This window comes from Pavona decussata, unplaced genomic scaffold (genome assembly GCF_977016875.1).
Source record: "Pavona decussata unplaced genomic scaffold, jaPavDecu1.1 SCAFFOLD_44, whole genome shotgun sequence".
Lineage (NCBI taxonomy): Eukaryota > Metazoa > Cnidaria > Anthozoa > Scleractinia > Agariciidae > Pavona > Pavona decussata.
The window spans coordinates 985436-1002213 of record NW_028145466.1 but is presented as its reverse complement, the minus strand read 5'-3'; the positions used below and the strand labels follow the sequence as shown (position 1 = coordinate 1002213).

At 38.8% G+C, this 16778-nt stretch overlaps 1 protein-coding gene across 3 annotated transcripts in view; it reads right to left on the bottom strand.

Annotated features, from left to right (window-relative positions):
• Window positions 1–1694: 1694 nt before the first annotated feature.
• The window catches only part of LOC146482747 (mediator of RNA polymerase II transcription subunit 13-like), a 37574-nt gene continuing 22490 nt past the window's right edge, over window positions 1695–16778 (bottom strand). For all 3 annotated transcript variants that reach the window (XM_085106806.1, XM_085106807.1, XM_085106808.1), the window contains exons 13-26: window positions 15575–16326; window positions 15195–15383; window positions 14588–14685; window positions 13218–13343; window positions 12748–12868; window positions 12358–12417; window positions 11290–11410; window positions 10334–10550; window positions 9609–9812; window positions 8443–8827; window positions 7572–7739; window positions 6817–7457; window positions 6337–6437; window positions 1695–5510 (exon numbers count right to left, since the gene is read on the bottom strand). In XM_085106806.1, the coding sequence (XP_084962932.1) occupies window positions 5360–5510; window positions 6337–6437; window positions 6817–7457; window positions 7572–7739; window positions 8443–8827; window positions 9609–9812; window positions 10334–10550; window positions 11290–11410; window positions 12358–12417; window positions 12748–12868; window positions 13218–13343; window positions 14588–14685; window positions 15195–15383; window positions 15575–16326 (3334 nt within the window). In that variant the 3' untranslated portion in view covers window positions 1695–5359. The remainder of the gene's footprint in view (window positions 5511–6336; window positions 6438–6816; window positions 7458–7571; window positions 7740–8442; window positions 8828–9608; window positions 9813–10333; window positions 10551–11289; window positions 11411–12357; window positions 12418–12747; window positions 12869–13217; window positions 13344–14587; window positions 14686–15194; window positions 15384–15574; window positions 16327–16778) is intronic.

Below are 16778 nucleotides of genomic sequence, written 5' to 3'. Positions count from 1 at the left end.
CAAACACTCAAAAGAGTGTTTTATCCATTTTCCAAACACCTTGAAGTTGGTTAAAAAAAACTCAGCTACATCTCGTTTTTTCAACTCACTTGTGAGAGTTTGGAAATCGGATGAAACATTCTTCCTTCTTCCTCCAAAACAGTGCAAAACTCAGTGGCAGACTGGATCACATCTTCATTAATTTTAATCATTGCCAGTGGTTACTGTAGGCTAGATTTGCGGCCATTTTGTGAGTCCGGTTTTCATTCTCCTACCCCATGGTAGGGAGGAAAGTGGGCACACAAAACAGCTGGAAATCGAGCCTTCCAGAAACAAATGGATATTAGGGGATTAGTTTCTAAAGAAACTGTGGTGCTGCATTGGTTTATCAACAGAGTGACAAATAAAGTTAAATTGGCCACCAAAATGAGATTTGAGTGCCAACGTTTCGAGCATTAGCCCTTCGTCAGAGCTTCTTGTTGATGCCAGGAACACCTGGGATGGTTGTCTGAATGTAAAGAAATGGACGATCAGCTGGGAATTTTTGGTCATTACAAAACCATGTGAGCCAATGGGAAAATGATATTCTGTTTGAATGAAAATTCTCAAACAGGGTAAATTTTGATTTTTTTAAAGAACAGCAGTAAAGGTCAAAATGTTGAAGGGTTTGCTGGAAGAAGGGTGTAAATCAGGCTTTTGTCCAACAAAAATAAACAGATTCCAAACTTGCTAGCCTGTGTGAGAGGGGGCGGCTTTACACAGGCTACAAACTTGCCTATTTTTAGCATACATCACAGAATTTGTGTGCTTAACATAGGAGTAGTAACTTGCTTCTTGTCTAAGGCTGAATTTCTAAGCCAGTTAGCAGTTAACCACACCAAACAGCCAGTACACTATAGCAGTGGCCATAAAAATGGTTCAATTCTAATCACAGTAAATAAGTTTTGGACAAAAAAATTAAAACATATGTACTAGTTACTAGCATAAAAACAAAAAAACTGTACAACTGGGCAATTTTGGAGTATTTTTAAATATTTCTTGCCAAAAACCCGAAATATCCCCTTTCTTGCAGCAAAGTATTCAATTGGCATTACAAAATTACGATGTGGCTAAATGTAATTTAGGCAAGGCTAAAGTCAGGTCAATGCCAGTCAGTGGTCGACTCTCGTCACAGCTCTGGGGTGACCTTTGAGCTCTCTGCTGGGGGGCGCCCCATGGTTTGCATCGCATTTGCTTGCTTGCTGGCCTGCAAGATAGGTCATTTTGCTTGCCTTATTTTCATGCCCCCATCTCCGCCCTCCCTTTGGTAAGTATCGGGTCTGGTAAGTGTTCCACTGATTGGGTTCAGTGTGACGGTGCCGTTGGTGGTGGCCACTCACAGGTTTGCCATGGATGCCTCCTTACCCGTGCCTGATTGCTGCCTAGCTCCACCAACCTTCTAGGCACCTGCTCCCAAGCTCATCTATTGTTGACGAGTTTAACTTTACAGGGGCAAGAATTTGCTCAACGCAACATGGAATATAAATGCCATCACTTTTCCAAGTGGTCATGTAAGTGGTGTAGAAAGGTATTGAGGCAACCAAGATCTCCTGTGCATCAATGTTTTTCAGGGAAACCAGAGCAATCAATACATCAAGTATTTTGGATCAACATGTACAGCGACCCAAGTTTGACGACTGTGTACTTCATAAAACAATTAAAACAAGATACCAGTGTTTGGCTTCGTATGTAAATAACATTTTAATTTTCTATGACTGGGTCAGTTACAATATAATGTTTAAATGCATTTATTACAATAAAAATGTCTATTAAATGCTTAATATGAAATAGAGTCCGAAAATAAAAAATATAGCGAAGTCTACTGATCTACCAGAAATTATCAGAAAATATGCATTGAGAGGTCTGTTCAATAAATTATGTACATGGGACAACAGACTCTGGTTTTATATATTATGAGTGGACAAGAAAGCGGAAATAACATTAGAATTCTAGTCCATTCACAAATGTTATCTTAATGATGATGGCACTGACATATTACTAGACAGTATTATCTACATTTCCTATCTACAAAATCTTCTACAGCTAAGACAATCCAATTTTATTCAATCTTGATCCAAATCAGTGATTTGTTTTACAAAACTAATCACTGTAGAAATGACTAGGCAATGTGTTTTGTGGTTTAAATGATTAAAAATTCAATAGATCCCGAGTTTTCTGTTGAATACTACATCGAGTGAAGTTATACTTTGAATTTAGCTAATATATATATGACCTATACAACAAGATTAATTTTGAAATTCTTATTTTTTTACGGCACTAAATTGACCAATGTTCCAGAAAAGGAATATACAGTATAATCACAACAAATCCATACGTATCAGGTATTTGGAGCTATAGGAGTGCAAAGGGCATTCTACTAGGTTACACGGTTCATGCAGCTTTCAAGGACCACACATTTTCAAGGTTTCAGCAACAGAATTGATTTGCCAACTGACTTCAAAACAAAAACAACTTAAAGCATGCATGATCAGTTTAGGACACTGTTCTAACAATCTGGAATGGTTCTTGAACTGGCTTGTCAGAGGAGGGACATATATAAAGTAACGTTTTTAAGAAGGCCATGAAAAATGCAAAAATTGGAAGTCACAATCTCTGATGAGGTGCATTTGTGTTGCACAGTAACCATTCTGTATGCCAAAGTACATTGAGCTTATTTGGAGGAACATTAGCATTTCAAGAACACAATATCAGTTGCACTCCTCTTGCAGCAAGCCTTTCAGTTGTTTTAAGAGAGTCCTTGAATCCATAACTTTGAAACATACACAATCTTGTGTTGTTGTTCTGAGACATTTTGATGTGTGGTACTTTGATGGAGAAAAACGGTTTTAGGAGCATCTCATTTTTGTTCCTTCTATTGCCTTTGTCATAATTCACCTTCAAGTAGCACTTCTGCTTACTAAGTCGAGCTGTTTATAATAAATGAATACACTCCTCATTCTCTCAGAAGTGAGAGTTCAACAGTGGTAATTTTTTGCCAGTAAAGTCCACTTTTGGAGGTGCTAAAATCAATGATGTTATATCACAGGAAACAAGAACACTTTACCTAATGATTATCAGTGACAGGTACTTGCAATATATTATTTTATCATCTTGATGAAGGGGTATTAGAATTATAATAATTCTACACAGTTTGTGTTAAAATAATATTACGTGATAGTTATGAGAAATGTCCATTATAACACGGTTATGTTAAACCTTATGTTATATTCTGTAATAATTATATTAACTGTAATACTATGATTGTTAAAAGGACGAAAAAGAAAGAATAGTAGAAAAATAATTAGCCAAAATATTATTAAACATTATAAATAAGAAATATAAGCTTAGAATACATGCGCTGAGTGCCACACGTGCAAATGGTAAAGATAAGATAATTAAGAACTACGCTATCAACAGAGGCATGTTTGTGGTACATGCAGCCGCCCCATGTATCCTTTGTGCATAAATACATTGCTAAATAATAAATCGTTGTGTCTGATATGTAGTGACAATAATACAAAATAGTGCAAGGATTTCTTTTCTGCAGTTTTTCTTTGCGTTCCCATACAAGCCAATTTTCCAAATCCACAAATCTGTTGATGCACAAAAACATATTTTTGACAGACAGTTCTGACTGATTCCTTATACGAAGAAAGACTACTTACAAGTGTGTATGTCAAACTGAGGAAAACATTGCAACCACCCAGACGGAACCGTCGATTTACAACTACTGTAGCTGCTAGAATTCATACTAGACTAATATTTAAGGATATTATGCTAATTTTATGGGTAAAATTAATTATCTAGCTATTATGATTGCCCTGGTGAGGGCAGTCTTGGCAAAAGACTATTGTTCGCGACATTATCATTATTTAATTTTTGACATTCCATCTTGCTTCTGTCTAACGCTCACTCTGGTTGAAAGAACAACCACTCAGTCACCAAAAACAGTCATCATACTTTTTAACCCTTTAAGCCGTGGCAGTGATCAGCATAAAATTTCTCCTTGTAACATCAATGCTTATTCAACCCCTGAGGTCATGAGAATTAAGGATATGATCACCCAAGGTGAATTTTCTTGATATTTTAACAGCTTCCTCCACTACTTTTATAAAAAAAGTATGGGGACAAGATAGGAGAATTTGTTCTTTGATATTGGGGGTTAAAGGGTTAAGACTTCTTTCAACTGTATGACCACACTAGACAGACTACCAATACTCCTGGGTTAAAACCATTTACTATGTAACTGAATGATAAATATTTGATTCATATTTTCATATTCATGTATTTCATTCACCAATGATTTACAACCATGTGCAGTAATGTTGCTTAATTAGATTCTCTGAAGGCCTAAAAAATTCGTCAAACTGCTGACAGATCTAAAATGCTTTCAGAGACTTCTCCTCACACTTGTGCTAAAGCTATGCAACTAAATTTGAACATTTTGCCGCAAATAGCATCAAACCAAAGAGTGACCTACTAAATGTGTAAAATTGTATTCATATAAATATGTCAACTTAATTTCTTTTTAAAAGTAGACAGGTTGTATTTAAAATTCAAGCAACTGGGAGGTTAACCCTTTCTGTCTAGAATCTGTGGATGAAATCCCAAAGTGTAACCATTCAAATCAAAGCTACTAAGCGGTACTTTCCTGTGGTGCTGTTTATATTATGTTGAACAAGATGGTTCTATCTTTTGAGTCTATGGATGAAATCTTAAAGTGTGACCATTCAGATGAAAGCTGGTAAACAGTACAGTCTATGAGGCTATTAATTTTTCATTTTTTCAAATGAGGATACTTAATATAAAATAAACATCACTATGAAAATTATTTACTATGGAACTCTGTGTAGATAAAGGGGTCATACCTATACAATACACCTGCGCTGTGAGCTTAGAGCCCATCAAATAACGCTTAAGAAACACAAGAAATGATGTCGCTAAATCGCACAACAAGATACATGTATCTACACAAAAAAGGCTGTGATAATACTTTCAATTTGTTAATATACACCTTGAAGTATGGTGGACTTTATTCTCAACTTGAAGAGAACTTATAACTAATAAAATGCATTTATACCAAGACACTACTGTCCTTTTATGGGTAAATTCTATTACTGTTTCATTAAATTATTACTTTAATATTTATAGAAACTTGAAACATGCAATTCTTATATCCTCCCTGTCAACCCTGGACCAAAAAAAAAAAAAAACACATGCAACAAAGATGGCCACACTCTTTGAGAGATGTGGAAATTTTACACTTTCCTTTATGAATATCTGGTTAAAAACTAAATTAACACCTCTTGGTGCAGCGAGCTTGGCTCTTGTACTATAATAATTATTGCGAAGACTGGTCATCCAGCAGAACAGAAAGTGTGTCGTGAAGTTGGCACAGCATGTATAAATGAACGGGTAAACAAGAACGTCTGTCGCGGGAAACAGGATCCACAGTGAGCCATGACAGAGCATCATACGTTTGAAGTATTGACCTGAATGTGTAACATAGTCAGTTAATTTTTTAGCTATCACTGTTAAAGGGGCACTGTCATGGTGATTTTGCTGTACTTTGGTCAAAACTGCTCAACCATTTGACGAAAAACGTTTTTGTTAACATGAAATTGCTCTCAGAACATCGTGAAGAAAATATTAAGGGATTTCTCCAAGGAAAAAATACACAAGAATAACGGCCAATTTTTTCAAGTTGTAATCCATTTCCATCCTAGCCATCCGCAGAAAAAAATGATTGACACTAGTTTCTGTACACCAGTAGTGTTATTGTTCACAAAACTGAACCAGTATTTTAACGATTCTATCGATTGAAGTATGCTTTTTGGCTATTCAAAGTAACACTAAAATATGTGACACTGCCCCTTTAAGGAGATGTTTAAATGGCAGCAGTTGGCCCTCTCAAACTGCAACAGCCGTCAACAGTTTGCTACGTACAGATGATGATGTCACACTTACAGCTGTAGGTCACCCTAATTCTTCTCAAGACCCGGCCCTTTGAACTTATGGATAAGGGGATTCATTTCTGAAGAAACTGTGGTGCTACGTCAGTGGAGATTGAGTGGAAATGAATGTTTGGTTTTATAAACAAAGTTGATAGGTAAAGGTAATTTGGCCACTGTAAAGAGATTTGAGTGCTGACGTTACCTTCAACCCTGTTGATAAACCACACATGCCTTTGAACTTAACTCTTTCTGCCTACTACTCCGATGTGTCATGTCGCCTACTTTAGCTACAACATGTTTTGAGAGGGCTACACTTGTACAATGTTCTTTCTGATGTGAGAGGTAAATGATTCTTCTTACTAACCTTAGCACATGACAATGCGACTTTGTGGCTAGAGCATGCCAGGCAGTGAAAAATCCATTGATTCCTTCCATTAGGTCAGGATTATGAATGTGAAGAGCAGCCTTGGGGAAAGGAACAATCATTAATTAGCTTTTGTCAATTTCATGCAAGTCTAAGTAAATTTAGTTATCAGTGACCTTAAAGGGGAAGTATCATGCATATCTGATGTCATTTTAAACCCAAAAATGTTTGACTGTCAACAGAAACAAAAATAATTGTCAAAAAGCCCATGACACTTCCCCTTTAAGAAAAATACCTTAATAACCATTTAAACGTCAATATCAACATACATCATCTGTTCACTGTCTCCATGTATTTAAGTTGGCAAATTTGTTTAAGTATCAAGACATTCAATACTTGGCAACTATTTCATAACACCTCTACATCTACTTGATCATGCAGTAATGTGCTGGTCACTCTTCAGGCTTAAACAGTCATTACCTTGAGAATAACAGGATCACTTGTTTCTGAATGAGACAAACTCCCCCAGAATGTCGCTGGCATCTTGCCAGTGTGTGCGGTTGATATGATGTACCCCTGTGCTTGTGGGACAGAAAGACGGTCTTCTCCTTCTCCTCCTTCAAATTCTAAAGTTGTTCCATTTGCCATTGATGGGGAGGGCGTTGAGTGCAATGGTTGATATGGCGAGAGCCTTGAAATCGGCTGAAACGGCGATGATGCAGACATCCCAGGTGACGCTGCCAACTTTGTTGGGCGAGTCAGAGGTGATGTCCCCTGCATCGGTGAGGAATCAAGGGGTGACGGCAACATGCAACTTGTTGGAGACAGTGGAGGAGGTGGTGACGTGTTCAACAAGGGAAACAAATGCCTCAAAGGATCCTGGTCATTTTCGTCATCATCCACCCCAGCCAATAGAATGTCTGTGTCAGTCACGACTGTCTCAGTTGTTGTATCAGGTGGGTCATGTGATTTAGCGTTGGAGAGTTTACCAATAGAACATTTCAGTGACGCTACTGGCATCACTGCGATGTAGGTTCGTGACACATCTGGCTTGGGAACGCCACCAACTGACACCCGAGAGTTGTTATTTCCTTCAAACAAGGCGCTGACCTTTGGTAAAGCTGAAAAACAGGTTCAAATTGTTTATTATCTCAAGTTGTTTCACAATGACCCTTGAATAGTTAGGGCAACCTTTTAAAAAATCATGGTGTCTGATTCATTATACTTATATTTACCTCTTGCCATGTAAAGCCTTATCGAAGGTTCTGGTTCCAGCGAGATCAGACTGGTGCCTAATATTGCTGGCCGATTTTTCTGCTTCATTGAGAAACAGGTTTTGCATGTGTCTTTAAACATTTGGTCCCCAGCATGAACTGACGTCTTGCTCAAAATTTCTTTCCAATCTAAAAATGAGAGAAAGGAGATAGTGTCAAACGCCACTAAAATTTTGATCACAAAAACACATATCCAAGGCTAAGAACTATTTCTTTTGCCAGCAAAAGATGTCATTTCAAACTGTTTTTGATCAAAAGTATGAGGAAGTTGGTTGGGCATCCACTGGCATGCAAAACATATTACAGTCATTTTCAGTGTAACATGTCTAGTCACTATCTTTTAATTTTAAAAACTGACTCATTGGATAACGCAGTTCCAGAGTTTTGATTGGTTTAGTGGCCATGGTATATGAGCCATTATTCCATGCCCCACAAATATGTTAAGAGTACATGTCAGGGGGAAAAGAAAATATCACTAAAACAGCAGGATTAAGCACTTTTTGTGATTGCTAAATAAGCCCTCTTTTTCAGCCTTTTTGAGGTCTGTGTTTTAGTTCATTAGTTGTTTCTTTTGTCAGTAACCAGAAACAAATATTATTGTCAGCTTGACAAATTCAGCAGTCTTAATGTAAGCATGTCAAAACATGAACCTAATTACTTTTTGATTGGTACAGTTTTTCAGCTCTGCATGTGGTGGAAGAATGGAATCTTGCAAATGAATCTGATTCATAGATCAGAGTTTTCGATCTGGACCAATTCCTTTCCCTGACATGGGCATATTTTCCCAGTAAGCACCTCACACTTGTTCAATATCAACTACTTCTTTACTGACCCTTTAACTCCTCGGGTCCAATCCTCCCCAGTTTACTTATCACCAGTCTCCAGGGCACCAAGGATGTCGCAACGACACCTTGACAAAATTCCCATAGTTTGGTAAGTGCCTTTGTGCGTGCTGCAGTCTTGCGTGGCTTGCCGTCAGGCCTCAAGGGTGGTTCGACTGAGATCACACACGATTCAATCAACTCTCCCACACTGTCTGTGCAGACGGCAAGAAGGTAATTATTGTCGTGAGACAGACAGTAGCCACAATACAACACAGACGCATTTTGGGTCAACGCCAGCAAGCTTGCAGCTGTTTCGTCTCCTGAGTCCACTGGTGGTAAGGGTATTGGTTGGCACAAGACATAAGCTGCAGAATACACCTTTGCATTTTCCATCTACAAGAAGTCAAAAAGATAAGTGTTAACCTTCCCTATTAAAAACAAACCTGAGTTGTGTATTGTGGTTCAAGGTAATGGAGCTGTATGAAATTCGACAATGTGACCACTCAGTCATGCTGAACATGTTAACTTTGTTTCAAAGTTTGTAGTTTGATTACCTTATGTGCTAACAATGTAACTGTAAATTGCAAAATGTGATTCCCAAGTTCCAAAAAAACAGAGACACTTATTTAACAAGGTAGCCCTCAAGAAAGTTGCTGACATGGCCAAAGTAAGCTGAAATCCACAGTAATGCCATTTTAAAGCTCTTTCCTTTAGCACAAATAAAGGGGTGCCTGGAAAAAAGTCCTAAGTGACTTCTGATAAATGGTTAGATTCTCCTTCCAAATTGCCTTGTATTCGCTTGTGAAAGAAGAGGAGAATTTGACCTTACATCAAAAGTCACTCAGGGCCTTGTTCCGTGCATGGCACCCCTTCAAATGTCATGCTGTGAAAGGTTGTTGTTTCAAATTTTAAAGTCTGTCAATTGATGAAATTCTCAACTGTACCCACTCAAGTAAAACCCTTTCAGCATTACTCTTCTGTGACACTGTTTGTTATGCTGTAAAAGGTGATTCTAGCTTTTGAGTGTGTGGATTAAATCCTAATGGGTGACGATCCAAATGAAAGGTTTCAAACAGTACCTTCCTGGGAGAGTGTTTACTAATACTGTACACAAAATTAATGTAGGGGAGGCATGATGCAAACGTGGATTCTGCAATCTAAAAAAAAAACTTGCCTCTCTCTGACGAAACAATGCCTCATGCCTGGCAGCTGGGCCAAATCCTGTTAAGGACTTGGCATTGATGTTGAGCTGCAAGCTCTTACGACATCGAGAGAAAACCGAGAAAGCTAAGCACTTGAGCTGTGTCACAAATGTCAGTGCTGCATCACGACTGCCAGTCAGCGTGTCCACCTGAAGAATCTGCTGAATTGGAACAACCTGAAAAAATAAACAAATTTTAATAAATTGAACAATAATGCAAATGAATAGACTAATGCCAGATTAAGTCACAAATTTAATATTTAAACATGCTGTAATTCCCCCTATACAAGACCTTTTTTCACCCCAGAAACTTAATTAAGCCACCTTAATCAATGGCAAATTGAGAACTCATATATTTGGCTAAGACCTAACATGTAGCAGGCCACAAGGGTTTCCTTGTTGCAAGTTAAACTACTGATTTAATTTTAATAAAAAAAGTGACTGTCCAGTTCTCGTAGGCAGCTATTTTTATCAGCATTGTTGTAAACGGTTATGAGAAGCTCAACTTGTTTTGGCATACTCAGCCATGCACAGTTCCAAGAAATATTCATATCCCCCCCCCCCCCCCCACAAAAAAAAAGGCAAAGGGCAAAGTTCATGAAACTCAATTGCAATTTCTTCTGTGGAAGGCAAATAGATCTTTTCTGAAAGAACACAATGTGAGCAGCCCTGAGTCAATACCAAAAGTAAGGCCATACCTGGAAAATGACATTCTTTTTGCCTTCTGTAATGTCAGAGGAGATCTCAGCAATGCACCGTAGGAGACCAACATAGGAGGGGAAGCTGTCCTCTCTTGAATTACTGCTGAATGGATTGACGATGTACACTACAACAGTGGGTGGTTCATCGCTGTTTCGCTCATTCTCGTCTTCTCCAAATGCAGATGAAGCTTGCTCTGAAGTGGGAGTCCCAGCACTAAAATACAAAGATAATGCTTGATAAATCAAAACTTGTAAACATTGAGTAAGCAGGCCTCCTTAAATGTTTTGTAGTAGTATGCAATGTAAGATCACAAGCCCCCAGTCTGGGAGAATCACAAACGGTGAGGAGAATTTTTGCCATGCCATACCATTTTAAATTTTCTTACTGGTGTTAACTGTGTGATTAGAGAACTTAAGTAGCGATGATGTCAACGCCAACAAAAGCATCACTTGAAAACATAACTTAATTTTATTTGTGCTACTTCACGATTATTTCAACTTGTTCAAGTTGTACAGAAACGGTGAACTAACCAGGAACCAAATTGGTAGGAGTGGTGTTCAAGTTTAAGAAAGAAAATGAAAAGTTCACTGTTGTGTGTTCACGTTCTCCACAAAACCTTGAATTTGGTCATTTCAATTTTAGTTTTGCAGAGAGCGGCAAAGAAATGTACAGCTGTACCAAAATTTAAAACGCATATGCAGAGCCAATGGTTTTGCAGTGTTCTTGTTGTCGTCACTGTCATTGCTTAAGTTCCCTAAAAAAAAGTCTGGAAGCTTTGACTTGACTTCCAAGAAAGTGTAGTAAAAAGGTTAATCCAGTCTGCACCCAGCCTCAATCTACACAGGCATGACTGACAATAACAATGGCATTGGGATGAAGAGTAAAGCAAAGAAGAAAGAAGCAACAAAGACAAACTGTTTTTGAAAGTTTTGTCTTGATGCACATCTGTTACCTGTTTCCACCAGATCTGTCACTGTCATTCCCAAACTTGGATGTACTCTTTTCTTCTGGTTTTTCTCCCTTTTCCGATTCCAACAAGAGTTTGTCGAGATTGAGTGACGCCAGATATGGTCCTATAAAACAGGTAAGAGTTAGAGAGCACTTGAGTTCGGAACATGAACTGGGGTGTGGGTACCAGTCTTTGTTACCTACATATAGCTTTTTACAGTGCAATGAACTCAACCGGGGCCACAGAAAAAACCGACACTTTGAAATTTAAAGAAAATGTTCTCGTTTTTGATTGGTTTACAAACTACCGAAACCAGACTTCTTTGTTGTTAACATGACTTGTGATTGGCTGATCAATGTTGAGTGGCCCTGGTTGAGTTCGTTGCACCGCAGATGTGGCTAAAATTAATGAAATTTAGGCAAAATTAATAGATAGATAGATAGATAGATAGATAGATAGATAGATAGATAGATAGATAGATAGATAGATAGATAGATAGATAGATAGATAGATAGATAGATAGATAGATAGATAGATAGATAGATAGATAGATAGATAGATAGATAGATAGATAGATAGATAGATAGATAGATAGATAGATAGATAGATACTTTAATATCAAGCCAATGCAGTAAGAGGTCTCTCCCCTAGATGGCAACACAATCTCCAGGGTGGCCCAAGGGGCTTAGCTACAAGTCGTATGGTTTGCCTCACTTGCTTTACATTTTGAGCTGATCTTTGCAATTCATTCGCTGTTGCTCTCTAAAAAACGAACTCTTGTGGATTCTTGCTCCCAGTCCCTCCCAGCCTTGCGATTCATAGATTCAGGTAAGTGTGAGGTTTAGTATATGTATGTTTCCACTGAATTTACTTCAGTGTGACGATGCCTGTTGGATGGCTGCTTGCACAGGTGGTTCCAGCTTGCAGGGTTGCTGTGGATACCTCCCTACTGTGCCTGGATTGCTTCAGTCCCCCTGCCAACTTTGTGAACACCAGATCCCTAGCTCATCTATTGGCGATGAGTTTAATGGTAATTAGTTATTAATAAATTAATTTAATTACTCCACTTACCCAAATGATGCTTAAAAGCCTGGGCATACAGCTTAAGCTTTGCTCCATCAGATGAGCCAGCTAAAACACAAGAAAAGTTTGATCATATATCTTAAATCACATTTTTAAGATGCTGACAAAACAGTATGTCTGAAATAATCGCATGTTTGGTTTTATCAAGAGAGTTGATAACTAAAGGATATTTGACCACCATAAAAGATTCTATCACTGATTTTTCAAGCGTTGGCCCTTCATAACCCCCTTATCTATCAGAAAAAATTGCAGGCTAGCTGAAAATGTGACTTAAGACCTACTGTATCACTTTTTTTCATATTCAACTTCAATTATTCGTGACAGCTTGTAAAAGTTATCAACACAAATAGAACTGATTTTGTATGTTAATATAATCACCTTGATTTGTGAACCATTCATCCACAGGTTCTTTAGAAAGCTTTAGTGACTTTTGTCCAATTCGCAGAATCCCATCCCTGAGCACCTTGGTGATAGCAACATGTTGACCCAGACGACAAGTCTACGCAAATAATGGAGAAACACGTAAATCACAACCATGGCTTAATGAAATAATCATTATTTTAAGGACTCCTCCGGTATGATGAAGCTCTTTATCTCTTAAGTAGAAAATTAGCTATGGTCCTAGTCACACACTTACAGCACAGTTTAAAACTCTCATAAGCCGCGGACACCTCTCCTAAGTGGACAAAGTTTTCGTCCACTCATAAGGAAACACTACAGGGACTACTCATTACTAAAATATCAACATCGCAAAAGTGGTGAACATGTACAGAGAAGTCATATTTCAAACTTGACACTGTACGATTAAGAGTTCAAAGCTGTAAATAGAAGTAAATGCAAGAACAAACCTCATATACTGCACTGAACTCTTTGAAGAACAACTTGACATTGTTCAGCACCAAATCGTTTTCAGGTGCCACTACAATGTATGCCACATCCCGCTGACAAGAGTAAGGCTCAAGCAAAAGTTTTTCCTGCAAAGAAAAACAACAGCAGAATTACTGAGTGATAAAAAAAGAAAGAATGACAAAATTAAGTTCTAAGCTTGGTGATGAAGTAAGAAAGAAGCAATGTTGAGCATGCCTCAAGGATCGGGCAAAGAAACAACACTAGTCTCCAGTAGGAATCAAAACCATGGTCTTCCGCACGCTGATCAGAATCCCAGAGGGGGGGGGGCTACCTGGGTTCAGTTTTACTGGGTATGTGCAGCTGGCCTCTCATAGCCCCTGCCCCATTATAGTCTATTTTGTGGCCAGTTATAGACCCCATCTTTGTCACTTTTGGGAAAATGTAATTTTCGCAATCCCAACTAAGTCACTTTCTATTTATGCATCTGCTTTGTTCTGGACCGGTGGTTTTGTGCTATTGTGTAACTGGTTTATTGAAGTTGTGGTTTCGAGAACAGAATGTAATGCAAGGTGATTGTTATATTTAATAAAGAACAACTTTCTGACTTTTTTAGCTGAGACCATTTTGACTCCCTACGTAATAGAATTTTCTTATCCCAAAAATCCGACCCCATTCTAGTAACTCTATTGAAAATGCAACCCCATTATAGTCAATCCAGTCGTGAAAATGCGACCCCATCCAGCGGCACATCCCCATTAACCTCTTACAGATGAGGAAGTGCCCCCCCCCCCCCCCCACGGGATCAGAATGCTTCAAACACGAAGAAACTGAGACTCGTAGCAGGCTAGTAGGCCATTTACTGGCTTTATATGTGAAATGCATTTTGCATACCACTACAATCAGCAAAATTAAAAATCAAAAGCATCCAGTGTGACGATAGGGGTGACAAATTTTAAGCTTGTTCATGAACCAAGAAAGATGTTATGTTCAACATGTCTTCAACAAGTCTGAGTCCCTGACAGGAAGTGGCCCACGACCTTTTGTACACCGATCAGATGCTCTGGCTACAGAGTCACTGGGAGACTCTTACTGATTCAAACAGAGTCCTAAGCAGTCAAACAACAACTTCCTCTATTTGGTTTGGGTGCTTGAAAAAGGCAGACCAGTTGCTCATTTACAAGCACAGCCAAAAAGATGAACCTGGATCTACTGTGAAATCCAGTCCAGCTAGTGGAGAGGGCAAGAAAACTCCAGATCAATAACCACTTGGCTACCATTGCACACAGCTTGTGACTCTCTTTGGCTACGACGCGCTACAGGATGTGACTACGCAAATCAAGCATGAAACCAAACACAAGCTAATGCTTACCCAAAATTGTAGGGCAATAGGAGAAAGAGACATCCAGTCTCCACCATATCCCACTGTCACTGATGGAATGGGCTGTGCACGGGGCGTGTCTTCATTACCTAAAGAAATAAGATATGAGGATTCAGGAAATTCCTCAGAAAGAAAACTCTGTGGCAATTACCAAAAAAAACCTGGTAAACAAACCATATCTTTTTACCCAAAATAACTTCATATCATGGGCATGGCTTACTGTGGGAAGATCTTGAAAATAATGGTTAAGAAATTTCCCCACAAAAAACACTTCCTGTGACTAAGCTTCAAAAAGCTATGTGCAAGAACATGAGGGTTAAACTTTAACAGGCTAAGTCAGATACTCTGCAACATCAATATTAACCCTCTAAGCCCCAATAGTGACCAGCATCTAATTTCTCTTTACAAAATCACTGTTTAACAACACATTCTGGTTGCAAGAATATGGTAAATGATCACCAAAGGAAAACAATGGTTCTTCCAAATTCTCCCCTTAAGAACCACAAGAAATATATGTAGAACAATTAAGAGAATACAAATGTTGATATTGGACCTTTGATGGCTAATTACCGAACACAGTACTTCTAGCATAACTGACCTTTTGTTGCCAAATGATGAAGTTGCTTCCAAGACAAGGGACCTTGAACCACCGTTCCATTTGGCTGCTCCCACGTCTTTCTACTCGTGGACTTCTGCAGGGCATCCTGCATCAGCTGACGAAGACAGTTAAGCGCACCGACTGCCGCTGATTGAGGGACACTCTGCAGGTAGCCACTATCTACTGCACCTTCAAAAAAATGCATACAGAGAATAGTATTCCTTTTCATCCAAGAAGATGACTGGGGATAGTTGGAAAGAGAAAGCATAAAATTTACATGGCAAAACATTTGCTACATTTACATATACTGATGCATAAGTTCCCATGGAATTAGCATAAATCTAAATAACAAATGACACAAAATTATGTCATAAACTCACCTTTATTTTGCGGCAATGCACCAGAAACTTGCTTCACAGTCCCATGATGACCTTTGTACATCAGCTGATATTTGAGATTTGAACAAGAAAATGGAGACGAACACTGACTCACAATCTCTTCCAGCAAGCAAAAGGGAACTTGTGATGAAACAATCGTTGTTGTTGTTGCTGTTGCTGATCTTCGTCTGTTTAAAGCAAGCGATGTGGATTCTGATCTAGTTTGAACCACTGGTTTGACAACACCTTCCTTTTTAAGTGGCGCTGTACTTCCCACTGATGTCCCACAAACGTCATCAGGAAAAAGGCCTGCACCAGCTGGAAATTTCATCCCCTCGAGAGAACCAAATCCACAGATGCACCTCTCTAAGTCTTTACTTTTTGCCATAGTCCCCTTTGTTCTTGCAACCTCCAAAGGCTTTGAACACGAACAGAGGCTTACGCTGTCATAGCACTTGTCACTAAAGTAGTTCATGTAGGAGTCTGATAATGTCAGAACCTTTGATAACGAACTCGCTTCCGGAAGAGGTGTTTGAAACAAAGGTTTTGCATCTAAGCTTCCTCCGTGCAACGGTTTTGGAAACTGTGACGGCATAGAGAATGACGACACAGAGGATGCTGGAGAGGCAGGAGACATAGCCGCAGATGTCAAATGTTTGACGTCGTTGCTAACACTTGCAGGATGGGTGTATGTATATCCCACTGCTGGCGAAGGAGTGGCAACAGCAATGTCACAGTTAAGGACATCGGGAGTGCTAAGAAGGAAAATATCAGGGAAAATGATTAAGGCTTGGCACTAGAAGACTTGACCATTTAAACATTTCAGTCCAAGAATCATATTAATTTACTTTTAAGAGGGGAGGGACATCTTCCAGATATTAAAAAACGAGAATACCTAATAAAAATCGATCGATTCTTTTACTTTGGCCATTTGGATAACTTCCAGCCCATTTCCCCCCTTGGGGTCATGGCAATAAGTGAAAATGATTTGGATAACTTTTGTTACTGGACAACACATATAACACAGATTTTCCAGTGTATTCCTTTCTCAGAATACACTATGTGCCCAAAAAGCGCACACACAAACTTTCTTTATTATGATTACCAAACTGTGGCCTAAAGAGTTGACCCTAATTTACTACTGGCTAACACAAACTCCAGCCTTGTCCAATGAATTTTATTTCCTTTTCTTGCTTCAGACAATAGG